The sequence below is a fragment of the Equus caballus genome, chromosome 19, assembly GCF_041296265.1.
Source record: "Equus caballus isolate H_3958 breed thoroughbred chromosome 19, TB-T2T, whole genome shotgun sequence".
NCBI classification, from domain to species: domain Eukaryota; kingdom Metazoa; phylum Chordata; class Mammalia; order Perissodactyla; family Equidae; genus Equus; species Equus caballus.
The window spans coordinates 10,409,924-10,437,014 of NC_091702.1; the positions used below are offsets into that span (position 1 = coordinate 10,409,924).

The following is a 27,091-nucleotide window of genomic DNA, read 5'->3' on the forward strand; positions in this document are numbered from 1 at the left end:
ACCACCTTCCAAGAACCTCCCAAATCATCTCCCTGCTATGATTTTTGATATTCCTACAATCCATTCTCTATCAGTTATTTCTCTAAATGCAAATCTTCTTAAAACCTTTTTTAATGGTGCATCACCATCTTAAGGAAAAAGTTCAAGATCCTTACCATGGAAGCAAGCCCTTCATGCTATGGCCCCCAGGCCTTTCCAGCATCATTGGCACCATTCCCCAGCAGGCCCCTTATGTTCCAATCCCAGGTAAGGACTTGCTGTTTTGCAAATGGACCATGTTCCAGCTCCCTCCTTTGCCTTTGCAAGGTGGTTCCCTCTACTGACCATTTGCTCCTTGTCTGCCCACGACACTCTTACTGGTTCTTAAGATGAGCTCGTTCTCTGACACCTCTGGGAAACAGTGAGGGAGCCTACTTGAGTCAAAGTCAGCGACAGTGGTGTCTTCTCGTGTGTTGCCACAGCCCCCTGTGCATACCTCCATCAAGGCACTTGCCACATTGCCCTGTAATTTTTGTTGTGTATGTCTGTCCTTCCCACCATGCTGTAAACTCCTTGATGGGAGGAGCTAGGTCTTTGTATGTTAGTATCTCCAGGCCAAGCATGGTAGCTTAGTAGCTGCTCCATAAGTTGCTGTGGAATGAAAGAGTTTTATTCCTTTTCTATCACTTTTGGAAACTTTGCTCAAGCAAAGTTACTTTTCCTCTTTTTTTCTATGTTTTAAACTTCTTTCCTTTAAGTCTAATTCATCTTTAATACGAAAAACAAAACACTTTCTCCGTCTTAGCCCCATTTTGTTGAAAGGGTAGTCCAATTATCACTTTAGACTCCTAACCTCCTGTTGATTCTTCTACCTACTGAAATTTGACTTTTACCCCATCACTCCAATGAAACTGTTCTTACCAATGACACCAATTGCTGCTTCTTCTTCTTTTTTTTTGGTGAGGAAGATTGGCCCTGAGCTAACGTCTGTTGCCAATCTTCCTCTTTTGGCTTGGGGAAGATTATCCATAAGCTAAAATCTGTGCCAATCTTCCACTATTTTGTATGTAGGATGCTGCCATAGCATGGCTTGATGAACAGTGGGTATGTCTGCACCTGGGATCCGATCCCACAAACTCTGGGCCACTGAAGTGGAACACGCGAACTTAACCACTGTGCCACCAGGCTGGCCCCACCAATTGCTTCTTAATTGCAAAAGTCATTCTGTAACTTACGTGATTACTTTTCAGGATTTCACATTGTTGCTCTCCTCCTTTTTCCTGAAAATGTTATTTATTTGGCTTTTGTGACATTGTTTCCCTGGGTCTGTAAGGTGTCTGAACACTAATCAGCTTCTCCAGCCTGCCTTTGCTTAAATGCTGGATGTCCCAAGGAAGCCCTTTGTGGTTCTTTTGTCTTATTCTCCCTGAGCAATTTCATTTAATTCCACATCTTCATGACCATCTGCAAATCCAATGAACCCCAATTTTGACCTCCAGAACTCTATTTTCAACTTATAACTTCTCTATCACACAATACCCTCAAACCTTACAAGTTAAAAGTGAATTGTTTCCTCCCCAGACTTGGCCTCTGTCCTGTTTCCTCTGCTACTGAGTTAGCGGTAGAGCTGGGGGGGGGGGGGGGGGGGGGGGATTCAGGATGCTCACTACTTAGAATCTTTCTCCAGTTTTCTATACTGTAACTATGTAGTTAATAAATTTACTATTAATATTACTATTTACTATTAACTATTACTAAATTAACTATGTATAACTACATAGTTAATAAATTTCAAGAAAAAATTACTCTTTCTGTGTATTCCAAGTTAGCTTTTGTATTAGCTATCTATTTCTGTGTAACACATGACCACACACTTAGCAGCTTAAGCAGCACATATTTATTATCTCAGAGTCTCCGTGCGTCAAGAGTCCAGGCCTGGCTTAGCCAGTCCTCTGCTCAGGCTTTTGCAAAGCTGCAATCCAGGTCTCAGCTGGGTCGGGGCTCTCCTCTGAGGCTCAGGATCCTCTTCCAAACTCCCTGGGTGTCGGCAAAGTTCATTTTCTTGACGCTGTAGCACTCGTGGCAGCTTGCTCATTCAAGGCCAGTGGGAGAGAGTTTCTGACTTGTTCACTCTCTTAACAGGCTCGTCTGATGAGGTCAGACCCACCCAGAATCGTTTGCTTTTGATTGACTCAAAGTCGAGCTGATTAAAGGCCTTAATTATATCTGCAAAATTTCTCTGCCTTTGCCATATAATGTACCATAATCATGAGAGAGGTTATCCCATCCCTTTTGCCATATTCTATTAGTTAGAAGCAAGTTACAGGAGCCACTATACTCAAGGGAATGAGGTTATAGGTTATACCAGGCTGTGGGTCATTGAGAGTCATCCTAGAATTCTGCCTACCATAGCTTAATTTAAAAAAATTGAGTAATGGCAAAAACCAATCAATGTTTGTAATTCAGATGTATTAAAAATTGAATACGAAGAAGAAAAGTATAGAATTTTAAAATCTCAAAGTTTAAGGGAAATGGCACGTATTTTGAAGATGGAGAAAATGTTTTTCTATGCTTATTCCATCTTACACTTACTGCCTTGGGCAGGAGATATATCCAAGTATCGAAACTTTAGATCATATTATGGTATCTGAACCTAAAAGGAATAATCAGAGAAGTAGTTCTGAAAGACAGACATTTAGTTACATAACTGGCTGAACCTGAGAGCCGTTTTATCACGGGTTTGTCTCATTCCTATTAGGAGAGGATAAAAGTAATTAGCATATGTCTATAAGTAAGCTGTATGGTTCTCCTCAGTGTCCACTGATTAGACTTTTCCTAGTAGGTGTTTCTCCTTTCAGTATTTTTGACAGACTGTTCTTCATCAGAAGTGCCTATTCTCCCTCAGGACAGGTGGTTCCAGGATCTTTTAAAGTGGTTTTCTTACAATGTGCAATGACATATCTATAGAAGTTTCTAGGACCCTGAATCTCCACTTTCTGGCTGCATACCATCTGGAGCTCCTCATCTTGAGCACATCACACAGACCTTCTGGAGTTAATGCAAATGCCAGTAGGATATGGAATGTATGGAGAATCCTGCCACATTTAGGTCCTGCTTCTTAGGGAAAACTGTTCCGGGGTATTTAGTAAAAAAACAGCATGGCAGTGAATTTGTCTCTTTTTCTTGACATTGGCAATGATAGTGCAATGCCCATTGTATAGTTGGTGTGAGGTCGGCTTGCAAATCCCTACAGATATGTGGTTACTTCCCTACTTTCCCTCTCTTTTGCTTGGGCGACTGCCACATTGATGCACTGGAGCCACTCTTCTGCATTCTTCTCATCCTTGGCCTTGAAAACATAGGTTTTATTGTCTGTGAAGATTTCGAAAGCCCGCGGGAGAGAGCGGTCCCTGCGTTTCCTGGCCACCACTTTCACACTCTGTACTTTGCTGAGTTCTATTGGGGAGTCATCAGGGTCGTCCTTCTGAAATGCATGGGAAGGAGAGAACATAAGCTGGCTCCCAGACTATGGAAAGATCTCTGGTCCCCAGAGAATTTTCCAAGAGGACCAGAATCGTTTCACTTCATATGGCTTAAGATCTTTGTTATTTTGGGTGCTAAGGCCTCAGAGTCATTAGAACAACTGAAGGAGTGAGCAACTGGTCCTTTGTTATCGTATCATAACTTGGCACAAGATAGCCAGTTTACAGAAAATTATTAGACAGTGGGATCGTGCAACTGTACAATTTGGGGTGCTGTTAACTCAGAATTTAAGATAATTTGGGGAGCATGCAATTGAACTTTCCTTTGTACTACCTCTGAGAAAGGGTATTAATGGAATAAACAGGGTTCCGGTGTTAAGTAGGTGGAACTGTTTCTGAGACTCTCTGGAGCTTTGCAGGCGTGGTTTGTCTACAAACACTAAGCGAACGAATGTTTAATGACGTTACATTTTGTTTGCATCAAAGCAGAGACTTAAGGGTCTCTACAGCACCAGGGCCATGACTGTGGGCTAGCAGGAATAGTTTTAACAGATCTGACACTTCTTTAAAGCAATCTCAGGTCTTTAACATCCCTGAACACATTTTGTCTACTGGAGAATGTGCCTGTGGTCGAGAATCGTGCCAGTTCTCCTTTCACACCGTCCCTTTTCAACTGCCCTTCTCTCACTTTGCAATGGAAAGACACCCATCTCACTCATCCCAAACTTTCTCTGGTGTATTGTCTAACTTGGAAAAATCTCAGGAGCATCAAACAAAAAACGCAATTCAAAATATTGATGTCAAGGAAGTGTCCTTCAACCAAGGCAACTTAATCACTCCCCATCTATTTCATTCAGAGATGACTTCTCCTTAGCATTTCATTTCTTACTGTTCAATAACTTTATTACATTTGGTATAATACTTATGGATTTTCCTAAATGATATAATTTTTTAAAAAGATCTCGACACTTAGAGATTGATGGTCACGAGAAATTAAAATAATTAAATTTCAAGTTATATGCATAGTTTTATTGCAGTGAAAAATGGTGAGGTGATGATAAAATGCTGTGGGACAGGGAGAATAAAAATATGATTTCAAAGAAAATAAAGCAATGTAAACATTTCTACTGAAGAAGAACTAATTTATCTACTTTTTAAAATGGATGGTGTTAGGTGTCAAATTGCCATGGTGTTCCAATGGTTACATTTAAAGGAAAGATGTGATTTTTTTGCTCTAAAATGACAACATTTACAATTCAACAGAAATTACAGTCTATACAACTGTTTAAACTTGTGGTAAAAATGCTGATGCAACTTAAAATGCTACAAGGTATTAGACAGATTTTTCAAAATTCTTTTAGGGAATATACAGGACAGTTTGAAGATAACTGCACTAGATAATACTTTGTTAGCTTAATTTGGTTTATAGTAAGTACTGACAGTATTAAAATTATATTTCTTTGAATTAGTCTATGGTACAGAAGTTGATACATGGGGGAACTGATCCAAAAAAAAGTTCTCATCAATATCTAAAGAGGGCCAGGGAATTAACCACGAGAGGAATGGACAGGAGTCGAAGGACACCGGCGCCCAGCTGGTTGGTAGAGACCAAGACCTCAAGAATGGAAAAGTAAAAGATACCACTGCAGTCTTACAGTTCTTATTTAAAATGCACATTTTCCTCATTTACAAGAAAGACCCTTTACCATGTGGCTGAAACTTTGGCCGGGTTGCTGACCACTGCTAGGGTACTGTGTGCCTGGGGATGAGGGATTTTGCTGTGGTCCTCATACTACATTATATTATTTCCCAATATTTGAGCCGCGTGTTCTGTCAGATTTTTGGAATGTCAAGCCATAATTTCCCTATAAGGATGTCAAACAAGTTAGCCAATTATAAAATAGCTTATTCCCTAAACTTTATTAAAAAGCTCTGGGCCCAGCCCCGGTGGCCTAGTGGGTAAGTTTGGCATGCTCCACTTCAGTCTCCTGGGTTTGGTTCCCGGGTGTGGATCTATACCATTCATCAGTGGCCATGCTATGGCAGCAGCCCACATACAAAATAGAGGAAGATGGGCAACAGATGTTAGCTCAGGGCGAATCTTCCTCAGCAAAAATAAAATAAAATAAAAAGCTCTGAATCAAGAAGTATGAAGGTTATTATTTGAATTCAGGAAGATCATTCTTACGCACTAACTCTGCTCTGTCTCAAGGGATCTGAGAAATCACTACATCTTAACTTTTATTCCTGTTTTCTTTAATAAAAACAGGAAATTTAGATGGTCATTTAAAATTCTTTAACAATGCTTCAATGTGAACCTATGCTAAAAAGATCTTTCTTTAAACTTCCAATAACTGTCTAAATTGAATACACCATTATACTGTCCTTTCAAAAAAATCTTCAGGCACAAGAAAGTCCATCTGTATATTTTATAACATGATAGCATGATATACAGATAACATGAATTCAAAGTGTCACCAAAATCTTCCTTTTCATTCAGAAAGTTAACATGAAGTCTTTTTTTTTGAGGAAGATTAGCCCTGAGCTAACGTCTGCCGCCAATTCTCCTCTTTTTGCTGAAGAAGACTGGCCCTGAGCTAACATCGTGCCCATCTTCCTCTACTTTCTATATGGGACGCCTACCACAGCATGGCTTGCCAGCGGTGCCATGTCCGCATCGGGGATCCGAACTGGCGAACCCTGGGCCACCGAAGTGGAACGTGCGAACTTAACTGCTGCGCCACCAGGCCGGCCTCAACATGAAGTCTTATTAATTAAAAGAGCACAGAGAAAAATTTGTCATAATTTAGATACACCATACTTGATTCCTGTTGAGTAGCCAATTCCAATAAATTTTATAATGAGCACTCTAAAGACATAATACATATGCTTCAAGTGAATCATAATTTTTATGTAACTTAACGCCTTTCATGAACTAATTCAGACACTGTCCAGTTTGCCACTGGCTCTGTATTTTACATGGACATGGGACCCAGGACAGTGCACTCATTTAAGAACAAGCTTTGGTGTCACATTGCCTGAGCCTGACTCCGGTTTCACCCTTCCTCACCTTACCGACTCTATCCTTGGTCAAGCCGATAAGTCTTTTTGAGTCTCATTGTTCCCATCTGTAAAAGGGCAATAACAATAGTGTTGACCTTAAAGGATTGTTTTGAGGATGGTTTGAGCCTATCCTACGTGGCATGTGATAAGTAAGCACTGATAAAGTATTATTATTATATTTCAAAACAGCCAAGAAGTAGCTCAAGCTTTCATTCCCCCTGATTCTGAGTGAGTAGAGTTTAATGACAAAGTAAACTGATTTGAAAAGAAGGAGAGAATTCTTCATTGTTGATTGGAATAGAATGCTATTTCAGAGGTTTCCCACTGAAAATTGAGAATACAGATATTTACTGAGTATCCTAGTTCACATGGGAAATTATATTAAATAAATATTTAACTCTTTTAGAATCCTATTCTATTTATTAACTGAGTATTACATGAATGAAAGGTACTCATATTTTTCCCTAATCAGAATTCAACTTAGTTGACTACAAAAGATACTTGAAATAAGTCAGCCTTTCTTTCTTCCTCCCTGCCTGCTGTCCCCCTTCCTTGGGGTCCCACCTCCAAATTTAACCTACGGTTATAAAAGAGATCAAAGAGAATATCACAGATATCGTGGAACCCCATCGTAAATGTAGGGGTTCCACAAGGAACCACAGGCGCAGAGTTCAAGTCAGGATCACGGGATAGTCCTCCTGCAGTTCGTCTTCGAAAACTTCAGTCAACAAACGAGGGCTCTCATAATAAACTAAAGAGGGCCGGCGGACCGTCTAACAAAGGGTTGAACAGAATAGACAGTCAAAGGGACAGAGGGAGTTAAATGACACTGTAAAATCGTAAAATGGAGTAGGAAAACAATTATAGGCATTTTAACTCAAGACAGAATGCCCACAGGTTTTGATGGAGACCAAAACCTCAAAAATGCAAGTGTGAAAGACAACGGAGGAACTTACAGACTTTCCTTTTTGAAACAGAAGTTGATTTCCAGCCAGCGTAAAATAACGAGTTTTCCACCTTTTGATGAACTTCCATCTGACTTGCTTCTCTTTAAGTTTTCCTTCTATGAGAGGCTGGCCATCTTGATTTACAACTGTTGAAGGTAATAGAATGATTGAGCCATTTATTTTCCATTATTTATTTGGCAAGTGATCAAAAGTCAGAAATGTATAGTGAACCAGAACCCAGTAAATATATCTGGAAAGTGGGATAATAAATTATGAATTTGGTTAACCTTTCCGCCTTTATCCCTGAAAGAATGCACAGTTTAGATATGATGATGGGAAGGTGTTGAAAACCCTCATTGAGATTTTCAAAAGGAATACAGTTCATAAGAAGAGCATCTGGTTAGCAGCGTTTAAGGTTCACCCAGATAGCCAGCTTTCCATGCTCTTACCTCCTCTGTTTCGTGATATCCTGTTCACATGAGCTGCTTAGAAATATAGCTTTATAAATAATCATAAACGAAGTATATTTAGAAATTTGGCAGCAAAGTCGATGCAATGCTCTAAAAGACATGCTTTCCTGAAGGCAGAACAGCTGCACAGGCAGATTTACCCAAGTCTTCTGAACACTGTGTTTCCACTCTCCGGAGTGCACCCACTCTCCGGAGTGCACCCTCTCTCCCCAGACCCCATATTCCCACCTTCACCTAGTCAACCACGAATCATTTCATGTTTCAACTCAAACGTTGCTTCCTTTTGGAGACCTTCCCCAAACTCAGGCCAGACTGGCTTCCCTGCTACATGTTCTCAGAGCATCTGGCATGCTCCTTTTATATCAGGTACCATCATTTGTAGATAGTTATTGGTGTTTGTCCAATTAACGTCTTTTTCCTATTCAATGGAAGCTCCATGAGGACAAGGTCTCTGCTTTGTTCACAGTTGTATCACCAGTGTCTAACACAGTGCCTGGTAAATAGTAGGGCATCTATAAATATTTGTTGAATGAGTGGATTAATTTGACATTGCAGTAAAGTGTGTATGAGTACATGTAATCATAGAATTAGAAGACCCATTATATGTGAGAAGTTTAGATGTCAAACTGAAGGATTTCATTTCTTTTACCAACTATCTAAGATTCACTCTTCAAATTCATATGAAAGCATCTGATTTCTGTGGAGTATGACAATATTTACTTGTGTACATTTGTGTTCAACTCTCATAGCACCTTGAAAGGAAGGAAATTTGTGCCATCACTTGGAAGTTTAGACAGTGCCTCTTTGACCATATGAGACAACATCTCCTTCCTGCCCCACAATTTCTCTTTTCTAATGTAGGTCAGATAACTACCTTAGGCAGGAGGATTTGTCCACCTCGAAAGCATTTTCAGGGGAAGAATAATGAAATGTATAGTTTTCATAAACAAAGTTCTATTAAGGCTAGTTTGGCTTTTTTTTCTTGTCTCATGACTATTCAATTGGATGTCCATTGGCAATCCCAACGTAAGGCCAATAATGGGAAATATATAGCAAATACATTGTTAGAGCGTGATAGGGCCATGGTGGAGAGGGAAGGGGTGCCTCGGGGGTGGTGCACATGCAGCTAAGTCGTCAGGAAAGAGGTTGGACATATGAGGCGACATTTGATTTGAGGCTTCAGGGATGAGAAGCATCTCCCATCTTCTGAGAAGCTCCATGGTACTGTGCATAGCAGAGGGTGGAGAGAGCAGGAAAACTAGAAGTATCAACAAATGATATCAAGAAAATTATTTCAGTGTTCTGCTTCGCTTTGCTAGGAATCATCTGATTTAGGGCATCTTAAAGCTAGTCATGCTCATGCTTGCTTCCTCTGTGCAGCCTCCACGCTCTGCAGTCGCCTCAGGTAAAGCACGTAGGACACCTTGTCTTCCCACGGGCTCTGTGTCCCGAGGGAGCAGGAACCGCCTCACAGCACAGGCCTGGGCTGGGGTCAGCGAGTGTTTACCACCAGAGTGCAGTGGAGTCATGGAGGGCGCAGCAGCCTGGCTGGAAGGAGGAAGGGAAAGTCCAAGAGGAGAGCCCAGAGAAAAGGAAACTAACAAACAACAATGGAACATCCAAGCCAAAAATTAGATTAAAATTTTTCCCAGGCCACCTGGTGGCGCAGTGGTTAAGTTCGCGCTGGGCTTTGGTGGCCACCAGCTCTGATCCCAGGCCGGACCTGCGCACCACTCATCAAGCCATGCTGTGGCAGGCGTCCCACATATAAAGTAGAGGAAGATGGGCACAGGTGTTAGCTCAGGGCCAGTCTTCCCCCCCAAATTTTTTTTTCTTAATACACCCATTCCCCATGCTTTCCAATTAGAAAAATTTGCTAATCTAGTTGTAGTGATCAAGGATTTTGAATGAGAATTCAGTTCAAGGATTTTGAATAGGAATTCGAGTCCTCTCAACCACAATTTTCCCATCAGCAAAGAGGAAATAATAATTGCTCCCACGTGCTTAACAAGGATGTCGAGAGATCAAAAATTGAAATCTGTAAGGAAATTTATGTGAGGACACTGGGTAAGCAGAGAGCACTACTTCCCCTGGCATCATTGTTACTGAGAATTTGACTTCACAGTTTGTAATCGCTTTGCTTTCGTGCCGTGGTTTCAATGGGAAGATGATTTAATGCAATGTCATGTAGTAACAGTACATTCTTCTGGTCTCAGTCTTCCATATTTACTCAAAGAAGCATTTGAAATAGTCCTGATATCTGAGCTGACTTCCAATTATGATTGATCTGCACATTGATTTAAATATTAATGTTTAAGCACATGGCTCCTTCTGGATTTGACATAGGGGATCAGCTACAAGTCTTTCTGTTCAACGAAGATCCGAATGTTTCCCTTGGAGAGTATGTGACAAAGTTTGCAAGGAGCACTTGGCAAAATAGTTGAAGGAATTGCTGAGAACTGGAGTGGGTGGGATATCACCCCCACATACCACATGCCCGTAATGACCGTGGAGACTCAAGACAAAATGATGGGCTTACTTGAGAACAAAAGGATGAGGCCTATAGAGAAATGCTGCTCAGCAAAGCCTTTCAGTGTGGTCCAAGGAAAACTGAACCCCAGGGAAAGCCTGTGGAAAGGGTCTCAGGAAGGCAATGTTAGCAGGACTCTACAGCGGTCGCTGAGTGTTAGGGCCCAAATTTAGGCATCAGAGTCAGCTTCAGATAATTCCATAAAAGCCAGGCTATTTGTAGCTGTAGGATTAATTTAAAAATAGTTTCAAAAGGCAAAAAAAGAAAGACAGAATTTTTTCCAGCTGCTATCCCATGTCTTAAAAATAATTTTTTTTTCAATTATGTCTAGCATATGCATGACTGGCCATGTGTCATTTTAATAGGTCTGTTGCCCCTAGCAAGTCCTTGTAAGCAAGTCCATAGTAAGTCCTTGTGATATGATATCACAGTCTCTTCATGGTCAAAACCGGGAACTAATTCTTTCTGAGGACGGTCATATTCCATTTGAAAAATAACACGTGGAACGAGACTATGAGGGAATGATCATGTATCGAAAACTACCTTGTTCGCACGTAACACATACAAGATATTTAAATATTTTCTCACTTGCTAATTAACACATTATTTCATTCAAAGCACCACAATTTGGCTAAGACATTCTCCACCAACCTGGAGCTGCTCTTTTCTTTAATTATCAGTTGGCTGAAAAAGCTATGGAATACTGAACTAAATTCTCTGGTGCCATTGGAACCCAAACTGTTACCATATTTATCAACTTAAAAGTCTTTTGGAATGCTAATACAAATGTTTACATGTTAATTGTATTTCGTGAACCAAGAGTTGAAGACATTTACTTTGATAAAAATGAATTTTGAAGGTGCTAATTCAACATGTCTCAACGTGAAGTTGGTGCCTAAGAGGGAAGCAGTACCAGGCAGCAGCCTGAAAGCTGAGAAGCCCACAGCAGGAAGAGAAAAGCAAGTAAGAATATTCCTCTGTTCATCCATCAGCCAGCCGGCCGGCCCACACAGACTTTTGAGCACAGATAAGCTGTAAGGCACTGTTTAGAGCTGAGGGGTCACAAAGGCCCTCTCAGAGGGAACTTGAGTTTCTCATCTGTAGGAGAGGTAAAGCATTTTCCAAATTCTGCAGCTCGGCCAAGAGTCTGGTGACTCACACTGGAGAAGGAAGAGCCAAGCATTACAGCACTCTCAGAGGGAAACTCTACTTCTGGCTGGGAGGAGGTGACATGAGAGCTGGGCCCCTGCTGAAGAAGGGACAAAGAATATTCTAGGAAGAGTCAGAAAAGGACTGAGGCAACAGGAGGGGTGTGCGAGGGAAAGCACGAGAAAAGAAACTAAAGACGGAAGAATCAATGAACTCAGACCAAGTTCATAAAGCAGTTGCTTTGGGAAAAAGTCATGGGCTGAGGGTCTGAAGGTGATTCGAGATTTTCTAAGTGTAAGATCCAGGAAGGAGATGGGGGTATCAAATAGTCGTGGGGAGGTCATATTTGACTTTATTCGAAAGTTCTTCTTTTCTTAACATTTTTTTGCATTTTATTTTTTTTTAATGAAGCTTAACCCTGAGCTCACATCTGCTGCCAATCCTTCTCTTTTTTGCTGAGGAAGACTGGCCCTGAGCTAACATCTGTGCCCATCTTCCTCCAATTCATATGTGGGATGCCTGCCATAGTATGGCTTGTCAAGGGGTGCCATGCCCTCACCTGGGATCCGAACCAGTTCTGAAGCAGAATGTGCGCACTTAACCGCTGTGCCACTGGGCCGGCCCCTGGAAGTTCTTCTGAAGCCCCATTAGGAAGGAGCTTCCTTTTCTTAAGGACTAAGGAGGGGCCTGGAACCTGTGAAGGTCCAGCCAGCCCAGGCATGAAGCCTCAGGGACCCCAGATGGGATCAGCTATGTATCCCACAGGGTCCTGGCAGGAAACGGAGGGCATCTCACGCTGGGCAACTGAAGGGAGTTCATCAACGGACTGTTTACACAGATGTGGGCAAGATGTAGGAAAAGCACCATACTTGTCTAGGGCCGGGAACCATGGAGAGGCTCACACTCCTGTGCCTGAAGAGGAAAGGCGGGGAACAGTTAGGACCCAGAGGGAGACCTGTGTGGAGAGCGCTAAGGGACAGGAGCCGTGACTGTGGACAGAGGCCTGTCAACCTGCAGTGACCAAGCAGGGGGGGAGCTGGGAATAAATAACCCGACCTCCTTCTCCTCTCTCCCCCTGATCTTGCACTGGTGTCCCCAGTGGCCCAAGTGTAACTGAAAGCCAGAGGTAAGGGAGACTGGAACACACTGGAGGGCCACATATTCTAAACTGGGGCATAGGAGGCAGGAAAGCTTCCTGGAGTAGATGCTGTCTGAGCTGAATTCTGAGGGACAAGTAGCATGAAGATGAAGGGAAGAAGGGTATTCTGAAAAAAAAAAAAAAAATCATATGCAAAGGGTCAAGGCCGAGAGACGGGGCATGAAATGCATTCTAGGAACTGTAGCTCATTCTATGTGATGGGAACCTGATGGCACTACGAGAACAAGAGATGAGGTGTGAGATTGAAGGAGACACCAATCCTAAAGATCCTAGGACATCATCATGCAAAGCAAACTCTAATGCTTTGTAATGTAACGTAATGAAAAGTAATAATTTCTGTAGTCATTCAACCCCTTTTATCTCAAGAGCACAGGAGTTCAATAATTCACGGTCTCCATCTTGTTTTAAGATTTGTTGTAATTCTAAATATGTCTTTAACCAATTAGAATTTATTTAAACATATTGTGTTGAATGCCATGTTTACTCCTTCCTATAATAGATCATATAAGACTGTACCCAAAATTTTCTCTGGTATAGGCCTATGGTTTATGAGGTCAGGGCAGTGACTATGGAGCCAGACCTCAGCTTAATTCCAGAATCTGCTACGTAACAGCTGACTGGTCTTGTGCAAGTGATTTAAGCTCACTGAGCTCCAGGTTCCTCTTCTCTAAGGTTGTTATGCTTAACAACAGGGCCACCACGAATGGCTGTGCAGATTGTTCACAGCACAAGAGCGCTCAGCCCAGGTGGTAAGTAGGGCCTGAAATGCAGCCTGATGGGCTGTTTAAGCCATACACCCCCAAGTGGACTGCATCCACCATCAATAAAGGCACACAAAAGTGCCATCAAGGTTAACAGTGGCCTTGCTTAGCCACATGCCTGGTACATTGTAAGTGATCAATAAATAGTAGCTTCTATCGTCATCATCATCATCATCAACATAAAATGACCATCATCAGCCTTTTATTGTGACGATAAACAAGCAGTTTTTAGAAATGCCATACCGTAATGGCTCTAGGACAAAACTCGGCCCCCTGCTCCATCCCTCCAACCAAGAATGAAATGAGACCTAATGAAAGTGTGAGGAAGAGCGAGAGAATTCAGAGGGAGCCAGGGGATCCTTCCCAAGGTCAAGGCCTCCAGGCTTAAGGTGTGACAAGCAATTCAAAGAGTTCCAAAAAGGAGATTACCGCCTCTCTTTTTGAGTAACTGATCCGTTTATTTACCAAGACTGCCGTTTTCAAGCCAATCCATCATAGACTGGGCTGCATTGGGAGCGTTTTCCACGTTATCTGTGGTTGCTCCCTTTTTTCCAGACTTCCCATTTGTTCTTGTGACAGGCTGGAAGGAACGACAGTAGATGGTGACCCCCACATAATTACCATTCACATCGTACACTGACTTCCAACCTGGCTAGAATTCCTCATACTGTGTGCTTTTCGGCTTATGCTAATTTTGTCTGGAAAGTTCATTGTACATGAATAAACCATAATTGAGAATGTCATGAGTTTACCTTGTGATATTTGAATTCTTAGATATTATTTCTCGATTGCTAAAGATAAATATCTTCAAACGAAGGCCTATTCTGAAAGAAGAAAACTATAATCCCCAAATACTTAGTTTTTAAATAAAAACTTAGAAAAAGTATGTCATTTTTTCCCCTTGAAATCACTGCTTCTGGAAATTACAAACCCTGTACAGTTTATGGGGAATTTCTTTGTATGTATTGAGAGTGTCAAATTTACTTGAGCTCCCTTCCATGAGTTTACTGATTTTTGTGTGTGTGCCAGTAAAGCCAGCTATGCTTACAGAGGATATGCTTAAAGAGGGACAGAAGCATTAAATGAGGGGGTCATAGGAGCCACATTTAGTAGACTGAGCATCTGAGGTTTTTGGAAATCCCTAAGGATGGTAACGAATGGCATGTTTCTTGTGAATATCCAATCAATGTCTCAGAGGGCCGTATTTCCTTCTCCGTAGTGAATAAACAAGGAAGCATAATGCAGCACTGACTTTGGAACATCCTATAAGAGCCTGTGGGATCTAAGACAGGACAGACAAACTCAATTTGACAGCAGCCCTTTGAGGGCAATTCCGTATGTGACTGAATGGCTTCCTTTCTCAATAATTTCACACCCATCAAAATGTGGTACGCTTTCTAGGCTTCTCTGTCAATTGCTGAAATATTGATCTAAAAGACCCTCAGAACTACTATTCTACAAGCCTTTAGAACTGTGTTCTCCAAACTGTGTTCTGAGGGCCACCAACATCAGAATTACCTGCTGGCTTGTCAAAATGCACATTCCAAGGCGCACCCCAAACTTACTAAATCAGAATTTTGGGGGGAGATAAGGGACTCTGCATTTTTAACAAGATGCCCAGGTGATTCTAATGTAGCTCAAGAGCTTCCAGAAAATGACAGTCGCCTCAGGGTAGAATGCAGTAATAGTCATATAACATACAGAATAGTAAACCTGCAAACCAATAGTGGGAAGAAAATCGTTATGACCTTTCCATGAAATTAAAGAATAGGATGGCAGTATAAGACCACATTCATGTCTTTGGCTTCAGTCACCAGAGTTACAGAAAAAATGCACAGAATGAATGTTTATGGAATTTGGCTTGTTTATTGTATTGACAAGAGATTTTCACATATTGAGGTGTATGGGGTAGCTATTTGGGTTCAAAACTGATTTGGCTTCAACCAAAGAAGCCTAACTTATGGCCTATCAAACATACATTGTACATCTGCTCAACTTAAAGCAAAGAATGCACTCTCCTAAGATAAAAATGCAGACTTACCCCCCATGCCTAATGGTAATATCCTATTGGCAACGCCCACTTTAGTCCCTTTCCTGACATCATTGGGGTCACGTTGACCTCCTAATTTGCAACTGAATACCTTTTTGAAACTTTGCTGAACATGCATCCTGGGCATGTTTAATATATGATTCTTTATTCTTTCTTTTTCTTTTTTTTTGAGGAAGATCAGCCTTGAGCTAACATCTGCAGCCAATCCTCCTCTTTTTGCTTAGGAAGACTGGCCCTGAGCTAACATCCATGCCCATCTTCCTCTACTTTATATGTGGGACACCTACCACAGCATGGCTTGCCAAGCAGTGCCATGTCTGCACCCGGGATCCGAACCGGTGAACCCTGGGCCGCCAAAGCAGAATGTGCCCACTTAACTGCTGCGCCACTGGGCTGGCCCCTGATTCTTTATTCTAAAAAGATATACGACTGTACTGAACACTATGCTTCTCCAGAATGCTTTCTTACTTTCTGGAAAAGGCCTTCCTGGGTTACAATCCTCACTCTGGCTCAAGTAAAAGCCACCTTATCTCTCTTATCTATAGAATGCTATTGGTTATTTTGGATCAACAGTGTCATCAGTAAAATAAAAATTCTAAACCCACTTGCCAAGAAAGTAACCCGTTCAGTAGTTCTGAGAAGTAAGTGTGGTCACCTTTCTGCTTTTGTAGGAAGTTATCAAGGAAGACTGGCCCAGACCTGCCCAGTAACGACTGATAGAGACTAATGGGATAACATCAGGAATGGTGAAAAAGAATGGAGATAATTGTTCAATCTTAGACTTGAACTTTGAAAAAGGAAGGATTCCACAGTTCCCATGTTGGTCCCATGTTGTCACCCCATTAATAAGCTCTCATGAGTAGGTATTACTGGCAAAATCTAGCCATAGGATTTAAGACAGTTTCAAATGTAGAGTGCTTTCCCATTCTGCCTGTGCATTGTAAGCTTTCCTTGCATGGGGAAAAACTGATCTGACATAACTTGTTCCAGGTCTGTGATAAGAAGGGCCAACTTGTTTGGGCTACAAGCTGAGCACATGCTAGCCGTTGATCCACCTGGCCTACACTCGTGGTGTTTTAGAATATTCTAAGGTGTTATCTACAATACTTTTGTGGAATTATTTAACTCAAGTTCCATCTTCTGTGGTTCAGCACTTGGCCTCAAACCTTTTAGCAATAAATATGTTTTACAATGTCTGCACTGGAAGCTTTATCTATAAGATATACACCATCACACTCTGTGTGTGTTTGAGATATATGTATACATATATATATATGTATACCTAAACACACACAATACCTCATGTGGTTAAATAAAATGATCTCTTATAACTTTTGAAAATAACTTATTTAAGAAAAAACTATTTATACAAAGAATACATTTGGTACAAAGGGTACACTGGAAATATCATCATATGAATACCGTTTTTCTCTTAAAATAAATCACTCTGAATTCATTAATTGGTTTTTCATCACCACTTGACTGAGAAAAATTTTACTGCTTAAAGTTTCCCAAGAAGATACAAACTTTGGACATTCACTTATTTGGTAAATATTTCTTGAGCATCTATTACGTGCCAGGGGTTGCGAATGGAGGGATGAGGAGAGCTCCCTTCGTAGAACTTACTATTAACTGGAGGGCATAGATATTAATCAAATAATCACCCGCCAAAAACCAGACAGCAACTGTAACAAGTGTTCTGGGGAGACAGCTGAGGTGCTCTGAGGACCGTAGCATCAGTCAGGGGTCACAAGGTCTCCCCTGGGGTGGTGAATTTGAGTTGTAATGGGCAGGGTAGATCACATTGACTAGATGAAGAGAGGAGAAAAGACCCTGGGCAGAAAAACAGCGCATATGAAAGTCCAGGGGCAAGAGGAAGCGTTGTGTGTACAGGAAGCTGAATGAAGTTCCTTCTGGCGGGAGCAGAGGAGCAGATGGCAGGTGGGACAAGGCGAGGCTGGAGACCATGCACGTGAGCACTGAGGGACGTGTTATGGAGCGTGCTCTTTAGCTTAGAGCTGTGGGAAGCTACTGTAGGGTTATGCAGGGGGTGGTACCATCAGATTTGTGCTTTGAAGAGATCAGTCGGGCTGCAGTGTGGGAGCCAATCAGAAGGGTCCCGGCTATCCCTGTTAGGAGGCCACTGCCATCATTTGAGGTTGAGGGAACGGCAGTTTGCTCTAGGGCAATGGAAAGAGGTGGACAGAGTTGAGAGCAACTGAGAAAGTAAAATCCATAATATTGGGTGATGGATTGGGTGGGGTTGAGGGAGAGGGCAGTGGGTCTCTGGCTAGTACACCAGAGTGAGTGATGTTGTGTTTACGGAGACAGGGAACACTGGAAGAAGACCTAGTGTTTTTTAGGAGCAAGAGAAGGACAACCACGAGTTCTAATTTAAATGAACTGCTTTTGAGGTGCCTTTGAAGCAGCTTAGTAGGCAATGCGAGATGTAAATCCAGAGTTCAGAGGAGAGGCCTGGACTGCAGATACACGCACATTTGGGAGCTGTCTCAGAGCAGTGGCTTCTGAAGCTGCAGAACCAGCAAAGATTGGCTGGGCAGAGAGTGAACAGTTGGGAGAAGAGAGGTGCTCTAACAACGACTAGCTGGACAGAGGAAGGTGGGCCCAGAGAGGGGGCTGAGGAGTGCCTAGAGAGTGGGGGCGGGGGGGGGGGGACCAGAGGAGTGCTGTGTCACAGAAGTTAAAGGAAGAGAATGTTCGACACAGGAGGAGGAGTTGGTCAACAGAATTGAATGCTGATAAAAGGCAAGTAGCGCAAAGACTGAAACATATCCAGTGCATGGGGGGACTTGCATGACTTTAATGACAATAGAGATGATGGCTTTAGAAGCCAGATTAGAGAGGGTTGAGTCACAAGGAGAAGGAGGCAAGGAAATACAGACTTAAAACCAGACTCTTGGTTTCAAAGAGGAGGTGAGAGATTTGGGCAGTACGTGAAGGGAAAGGAGAGGTTAAGCTGCTTGAATGTGTTTACAAGCCACTGGGAGGATTCCGTCGGGAGGGAGAAATTGAGCAGAGAAGAGGGACAGAGTGATCTGTACTGTGGAATTTCTGAGAAGGTGCGAAGGATGAGATCCAAGACAAAATATGACCACTCTGGTGAGATATTTGATGACTTCATTCTCGGTGGTTGCCAAAAGCACCTGCATGTCTTTTAGATGGGTGAGTTTGTGGCTGAAAACCAAATTTCATTCCTGATGTATTTATATAGGTAAATAAAAAGTTTAGGAATACTCTGAAAGGTGATGACTAGAGCTCTTTTAAAACATATGAAGTGCTTTATTTAAAAAATGACATAATTCTTTAAATCAACGTCATCCTGAGCCTGTCTAGTGATAAGAGGCTGCTTTACCCCCTGGGCTCTCCTCCAAATATTGGCTTGACTCAGCTTGTTTTCCCAGTGGAAAAGGCCACATTTCCATGCATGATGATTTGTTTGTGGATAACTGTGGAGTGACTAAGGCTTTGCTGAGAACACAAGGCCTATCAGACACTGTTACCCTATTTCAGGATAAGATTGTTGACTCACTGTGGAAAGGCACAAGGATTAGGTTAGTTACACTGGATGAAACAAGGAAATTAACCCCTGAAGGGTGTTAGGTTACAGATCTTAGCTTATTTCTCATCAATGCTCAGCAGGTTATTAGCAAGTTTATAAGGAATCTGTGTGTATGTGTAAATTGAAACCTTTTAGTAAAATATTAACACTGGGTGTCCGTAAGGTGTTGAAACCTTGTACACAGCAACATTTTCTTCTTATAAAAGCTTATTTTGCAAAAGATGCTATTTCAAGGTTTTGGTTCAGTAAGTTTTAAAAAAATTTTTGAGACAGTATTAGATTTTAAAATTGCATTTCAAGACAAGTCCTATTTCTTCCATAGTCATCCTATCACTTACATGATCCATGAATTACTCAGTCATCTATCTGTATGCCAAATATTGTTAAATACTACTGTGTGCCACGTACCGGGTAGGGCACACAGAGGTGAATGACCCGTGGGTCTTCCTCCTCTGGTTTACTGTCTTCTCGGGGAGATTGATGGCAACATGCTGTATACACTACAGAAGTGTGGGCAGAGAACAGAAAGGACAAGAGGAGAGGATTTATTTTGTCTGGGGGTGGTGTGTCCACGTGTGCCAGTGTGTGTGTGTGTGAGAGAGAGAGAGACAGAAGGTGAGTGTGTGGGAAGGTTAACAGAGAGGTATGCCCATGCCAGAGAAGCATAGAACAGGAAGATGGGAGGAGAGAGAAAAGGAAAAAGATTTGAGGATAATAACTTATCTGAGTTGATAAGAATGTATTTGTTTTGTCATTAGGTAATTCAAAGTGTCTTTGAACAAAAAGCTGGGGTTCAATTTTATGTACTCAATACCTACTTAGTAGTCACTAGCGGGATAGCTATGTGAAAGCATGAAGGGACCTTCCAGGAGCACTGCGCTTTTTTTGGTGCTCCAACAACATTTCCCAGAAGACAATACTCTACCCTATGTGCTGGAGGGAAGGCATCCTAAGGCAAACCCAGCCGCTGCAGAAATCCAAAATGGTTTTTTTTGGTCACCTTTAAAGTTCTGTGGAACTTGACACTGAAATTAAATGGGAAAGTTTCATATTAATGGACTCACAAGGCTATTTGTGTCCTATGGTCCTCAGAGGTCATTTAGTTCGTTTCCACACTGGCGTCTGGAATGGAAAGTCATCTCACGCACACTGGCAGGGTCCAGCAAAGGAGGGGCACGCTACCATTACCGGCTTGCAGAGTCTGAGGAAAATCTCCTTACAGAGGCCTTTCTTATCCTGATATCACTTTGAAACCATCTCTATTTGCCCATGTGATTTAATGGTACAATAATATAAGTATGCTCTTATCGCTCAAATATTTCAAATCAAGTTCTAAAAAGGAATCATGATATAAGATTATCTGAAAAAAAGTCTTTCATTTTATTTTATAACCTAGTGAGACCTCCTACTGACAGTCACATTCAATATCTAACTATCTGGTGACTAAGAGAGTCATCACACTGAGGAGTGCTCAGATTTACGGAGGAGGACACCAGTGCCAAACCCGAGACTCTCTCAGTTGTTTACTGTTGGGCGTCAGAACAAAGGCATCCCATGTGTCTCAAGAAACAAGAGTGAAAGTCACGACCCAGCTCTTCCGCCTCCTTTCACAAAATGTGACTGAACGGAGAGCCAGATGTGTTCCGGGACGGCCCCGCTGACTAACGCTTACTGTTCACATGCACTAGCAGTTCCAAGACACAGGAGCGACTGATAAAGGAAATTTGCTTGCTTTTCCAGAAGTAAGTTCTGTTCTGTTAAACAGACTTGCTCAATCTCTATTCTCTCATTCATGTGGAGTAATGGGATTGGCAATAAACACCACGAGGCAAGCCTCCGAGGATTCTTGAGTTATTTCAGTGGTTTTTAATCTTCTTCTCTGTACTTTTATAGAATGATTATCGGAAACCCAGTCAGCAGTTGGAGGGGTTGGAAACAGCTTCTATGTAATCATTTCCCGCATGTAATTGTTTCCTACCCATCATGGCACCAAAGTCCCTGTCTTCTGTAAGTAGAAGAAGTCATCTGGGAGGCAGATCGATTCTTGGTTTTCCCAATAGATTATAACATTATGAAATAATTGTTCATGGAATTTCCAATACTCTACGTCCTTAACTTGGATTTGCCATAAAGGTTGAGATTTCAGGTCCAGGAATTAACTTGGATTGAAAGACTGGTTCTACCTCTTATGAGCTGTGTGACCTTGGGGAAATTGCTTAACCTCTGTGTTTCAGTTTCCTCATCTGTAAAATGGAGTCAATAATGATGAGAAAATGAGAAAAATGCATGTAAAGCTTAGCACATAGTTAGCATGATAAACGCCAGCAATTATAATTATTCCAGGACTATTCAGGACAATTCTGGTATTCAGTTTCCTCTGACTTTATCTGCACCTAATTGGATAAAAATACATTTTATCGCATACCAGCTATTAAACTCCTGCGAATTTCTGTGTGTTGGCGGAGTTGGTGGGAGGATGAGTGGGGGTTGGTACGGTGACGAGAATTTTGCCTGAAGAGGGGAATGTATTGAGGTGACCATGTAAGCCAGCTGATTTGCTGTCAGTTTCTGAAGGGGTCCACAGTTTAGTCTACACATTATTAAGAAGGATTTCTATTTCAGGACGCCTTTCCGGAGGTCTAGTTCAAATTTTCTAATTGCCTCGTGTTTTGTTCTTCAGTTATGGAGATGCTGGCCAGCATTATTATTTTTCGATATTTGAACAATGAATGCTTGACAACAGTTATTGTATTAATTGTCTGTACCTTATAGCAAAAAAGAACTCAAATCCAGTTTCTTCAGCCTTTGTCCTAGACTCCACTGCTACTTCTTGAGATCCTCCTCCCCGAGGCTGGCAGGTCGCCTGCACCCTGTGAGGACACTGATGAAACCCAGGGGAGTCAGAAGACTCTGGTGCAGTGCGCCCGGTGCTGAGACAGGCCGGCGGGCGGACCTTGTGTTTCATATAGAGCGAGTTCTCTCAAGGAGGAAAGAAGCACTAACCTCCACTGCCAGATTCAAAATACGGTGGGTATTGTATAGTGATGTATTCGATATGATTAACACGTAATCACAATCTTGAAACACCTTATTTTAATATTCAAGGTGTTTTTGACTTACCCACTTTCACATATTATTTATTCATTCATTCACCCACTCAACAAGTATTTATTGCATACTAATAACATACAAAGAAGTATGCTAGATTTTTCCATATATGCCTACTGGCCCTAACTGGACTTTGAATCCTTTCAGAGCAGGGATGTTGAACCTTATTCATACTTTATCCTAAGGCCCTGCCTGTAGAAGACATTGAACCAATGCAACAAACACACATTACATAAGAGAAAAATGGGATGCAAGTACAACGCTAGCTGCACATAACCAAATAACAAGATCTTTATTCCTAGGTCTTTATCATCTTTAAACTCATGATTTAAGCAAAACATGAATGCAAGTACCATCTCCATGAGTAATATGTGCCAGCAGTATTATGTTAGAACTTTCATTTAAATATATAATTTGTACACTTATATAAAAATAAGGTGAAATCAACAACCTATATAAACTTTCCAGGGAGTCAAGAGTTTTTGGTGAAAATAGTAGTTTAAAATAGGATTTCTCTCACTCAAGTCCTCTTTTGTGTAGCATAAGGAAATGAGCAAAGAAATCTAAGCATACTGAAGTTTCAGGGCCAAACATTTTGACTCAATATGTTCTGTGATAATATATTTGGCCTTGTCTGAATTTTTATTGCTATATGTTCCCAGTCTATATTTAACTGTGAGAAACAGTGAATGGCAAAACGTCCTTTTCAAGTGCACGGCAGTGACTTTGAGAAAACATGTATTAAAGGAACACTTTGTGTTTTTAAGTTTCGGCCCCTTTCCCGCAGCCTCCATTGGACGGATACAGTTAAATGTTTATTCAACTGAGGACTCTGCTAACTTGGAATGAAAATTCTTAAGGCCCTCTCAGAGCCACCTAAGATAAGCACTTTACTTCGCCATGTTCTCAAATAAAGTTTCTTTGATGCTCTGTCTGTTTTATAGATGAAATAAGGTCTAATTAGAACGTGTTACAATGGAGACATTCCATTTCCCAATTCCTTATTGGCTGGAATTAACTTTTTCAAAAGTGGGGTGTTCCCTCCAGCATCTGCTCCATCCAGACTCTAATCAACCAACAATCAGAGCCTCACAAAGGCTTCTGTCCTTAACCCTAACCCTGACCCTGACCCTAACCCTGACCCCGACCCTGACCCTGACCCTAACCCTGACCCTAACCACCAGCTTCTTCCTTGTGGACCTTTCCCGGCAGGTAATGCATTTTAACTCGTGCCTCTCCATGAATCCCTCACATCTCCATCTGGCTAAATAAACACATTTTTTAAAATTCACTCTCAACTTCTTGGCAGTTAGCAAGAGAATGGACTTGCCACAATGGGTAATCTTTAAGATGCACAAAGTCCTAGAATTTAAGGAATGGGTACAGGTGGTATAATCCACGTCTCGCTAGAGGATGGCTAGTCCACAAAGTGGCTCTGTGTTCAGCAGTGTTTAACACTCTTCCCTTGGTCTAAACGGTGGTTCCTGAGCAGAGTCACTGTTGAGAACTCTGTGTCCTCTCAGAGGAAAAATTAGTGATGAAATATTCTGTTTCCAAGCACATCATAACTTTCTAAAGATGGACTTATTATCAACCTATTTCCACTGGACAGATTGGGGAAGTGTAACCAGGGGGCAGGATGGCGAATGGTTAAGAGCATGGGCTCTTGACTCAGATTGGGTTCAAATCCTGCCGCTGTTAACTTATTACCTGTGTGATCTCAGGCAGTTACCAAATCGCTCAGAGCCTCAGTTTCCCCATCAGCAAAATGGAGATAATATTAGTAATTACCTCATAAGATTACTGTGAAGGCTAAATGAGATATCTGACATGTTTAGCATAAGGCTTGGCTCATATTCACTGACAATTATTATTTTTAGGCAAAGTCAGTAGACCAAATTCCTTGGGAAGCTGAAAGGAAGGGGAAGGGTGAATAACCAGCTATGAAGTTATTTCTCCAATAATTCCTTCCTCTTTAAGTGTTTCCCTTTTCACACGGTCAGCCATCATCAAGTGTAAGGGATGACATGGTACGGCCTGTGTGCTCACTCCCTCACTCCCTCACTCAGTGTGGGCTCATGGCTGTGAGGCTCTTGACAGAATGCTTGTTTGTGTCTAACCTCAGGGTCGTCTGGGTTGAAATGAAGAATGCTTTCGTGGCAAAATGGCCAGTGCTGCTTTCTTGAAAGCCACATCTATGGAAGGTGTTTCTCTCACTCATTTCAGGTTTGTGTTTCTCTGTCTTTCAACCTCTTCTCTTTTTCTCACTCCTACTTTGGTGAGATGCCTTTCTCAGCACGAAGCCAAGGTGATCGGGACACCTCTGTGCGTGATTACAACCTAGGATGTTTATGCAAGGAGAGGGCGAGAAGAGGGGCGGGCTCATAGATCCCTGTAAATCCAGGGGCACAAAGGATTCTTAGCAGCAAGGGGCGGGGTGCCTCACCGCTCGCTTTTTCAGGGTTGTTGCACATGAAGCATTGCCATGCTCCTGCCGCTTCGCTGAAGCCGAACACATCAAAGAACCTCACTTCTTCCAGATGGAGCTGTACCTGGTCCAGAGCCTGTTTCAGGAACACAGAGCACAAAGAAGATAAGCTGATCTGCCTGCTTCACAGCATTCTGAGCCCAGGAAGGGGTGTGGAAGTGGGAGGGCCAGTGCTCAAACTCAGCGCTGAGGACCAGCAGGAGCACTGAGAAACCTCTCTTGGCACCTCTTGGAAAAGAGCAGCCATCCAAACTCTCCCAGGAGAGCACCCTTCAATACAGCGGGCGGGAGCCTGGGCCTCGGTTGGGCGTCAGGGCTGGGGGGTGAGGTGTCAGAGCCTGAAGGGGCCCAGGATGTTTTTTCTATCCAGTAACAGCTCCAGAATTTCTAAAAATGAGGGGTATCCAAGTGGCAGTGTGGTTGAAAGGAATGCTGCTGTGGGATTTGTCTTTTATTTACGCTTCATATAAAATTGAGAATCAGTTATTCATATCAACAAAATTGTTTTTCTCAGGTTGGCTTTGCAGCGGGCTGATGGAAAATACAGGGGACAGCTTACTCCCTCAGCCCTTGGCTCCAGCATTCTTTTAGTTTTATGCTTTACCTTAAAAGTATATGCAAATTTTGCATTCTATTCCATAATATGGCTCTATTGGTTTTAATGAAAAATAATGTCTTAAATTACTTATCAGTAAATTAATTAACTTGTCCCCCTCCAAATGGTTGAGTAGAATTGACACGCCAAGAAGACTGCCCGTGTTTTACGGGCCCTGTGGCATCCTGCCAACGTGTTCCTGCTTAAGAGGCAGAGGAGAGAGGCTCCATTACGTTGTAAATGGGGGGAAAACGATTAGCCTAACCAAATTAAACAGTTCTACTGTCCTCTGGAGGCTTTCCTATTATGTAAATGACTTCTAGCCTCTGCTACAGGGTGGCCAGAACTGCACTCTTAAAAGCCTGCTTTCCTAAGAGGGATTTGATGTCTTTCCTAGCCTTGCACCTAGCCAGCGGACTTCTGTGTTTGTCCTCTGTTGCGCTGTCATTTTATTTCCTTCCCTCGGACCCGCAGGCTCTTGTACCACGATAACTGCTCCCAGGGGCCCCAAGAGCTGATGGGTGGAAGCGTTGTTTGCACTGCTTATGGGGGATCGAAAAGAGAGAATGGCCAAGCAGCTACCAGGATCCTCCCCAGAGTTTGTGTCCCAGGTCTCGTTTCCTGACAGAGGTGAGGTGTGCTGGACTCCAAGCTCCTTGAGAGCAGAATCACATCGACTTTGTTCCCAGTGGTAGCTCCAGAGTCCAGTCCTGTGTCAGGAATGGATTAACGTTGTCGGTTTGCAGGCCCCGTGTAAACATTTCCAATGAGCTATAGGAATGGTGTTATGAAATTGTTTCTTTTTTGGCTTCAGAGCCCATGCTTTATTTTCTTTTCGGTGAGGAAGATTGGCCCTGAGGTAACATCTGTTGCCAATTTTCCTTTTTTTTTTTTTCTACCCAAAGGCCCCCAGTACATAGTTGTATATCCTAATTGCAAGTCATTCTAGTTCTGCTATGGGGGACGCCGCCTCAGCATGGCCCAATGAGCAGTGCCATGTCTGTGCCCAGGATCCAAACTGGTGAAACCCTGGGCCGCTGAAGCAGAGTACAGGAACTTAACTACTGGGCCACAGGATTGGCCCCAGTATTATGAAAATTTAAAGGGAATTCTTTTTAGAGAACATTTACATTCACTGGAACATAAATACGATGAAGGCAGGGATTTTTGTCTGTTGTATTAGCTGCTATAACCTCAGCACTAAAAATGCCTGTCACGTAAGCAAGCATTTAAATGTTTGTGGAATAATGAAAGGCACATACTGGAACTAGAAATGGCTGTTTTTCCGCATGCTTCATTAGACGATCAAGGTTGCGTTCTGGGATTGGACATTTGCAGGTCCGTCATGCTGCATACAGCGTTTCCAGTTGCTACCATTTAATACCATACTTTAGGCACGCCAACAGACACTGCACATACGAATGTTGTTTCAGCAAAAGTGATTTCAAATGTGTTCGATGGAAAAAAAGGAGGCTTTTTTTTTTTTTTTTAAAGCATATGCCCAAGATAAAGACTGAAGAAGCACCTGGGAGTTTTGTAGGCTTCAAAGGATGAAATTCATATTAACATTAATGGGTGAAAAGCAGATGTTCATAAATAGCAGTTTCAAAACTATGAAGTCTCTGAAGTGCGTACTTCCATTGGCACACAGAGTGCTTCTCTCTCCACCACAGCCAGGCTCCATTTTTCACTCGCCACAAACACTGCAGCAAACTAAGCGCTGAGACTGA

The 27,091-nt window shown here is 42.2% G+C and overlaps 1 protein-coding gene and 1 long non-coding RNA gene across 6 annotated transcripts in view; one reads left to right on the forward strand and one right to left on the reverse strand.

Moving 5' to 3' along the window:
- Positions 1-1,857: 1,857 nt before the first annotated feature.
- Positions 1,858-27,091, reverse strand: part of VEPH1 (ventricular zone expressed PH domain containing 1) — a 207,957-nt gene continuing 182,723 nt past the window's right edge. For all 5 annotated transcript variants that reach the window (XM_001490024.5, XM_070242524.1, XM_023623200.2 and 2 more), the window contains exons 12-14: positions 24,725-24,842; positions 7,481-7,617; positions 1,858-3,463 (exon numbers count right to left, since the gene is read on the reverse strand). In XM_001490024.5, coding sequence (XP_001490074.1) covers positions 3,227-3,463; positions 7,481-7,617; positions 24,725-24,842 — 492 coding nt within the window. In that variant the 3' untranslated portion in view covers positions 1,858-3,226. The remainder of the gene's footprint in view (positions 3,464-7,480; positions 7,618-24,724; positions 24,843-27,091) is intronic.
- LOC138918950 (uncharacterized) lies at positions 18,157-25,646 on the forward strand. The gene is made up of 6 exons (XR_011428729.1): positions 18,157-18,356; positions 20,567-20,912; positions 21,064-21,177; positions 21,973-22,197; positions 24,404-24,504; positions 24,740-25,646. It is a non-coding gene; the product is annotated as an uncharacterized lncRNA (long non-coding RNA).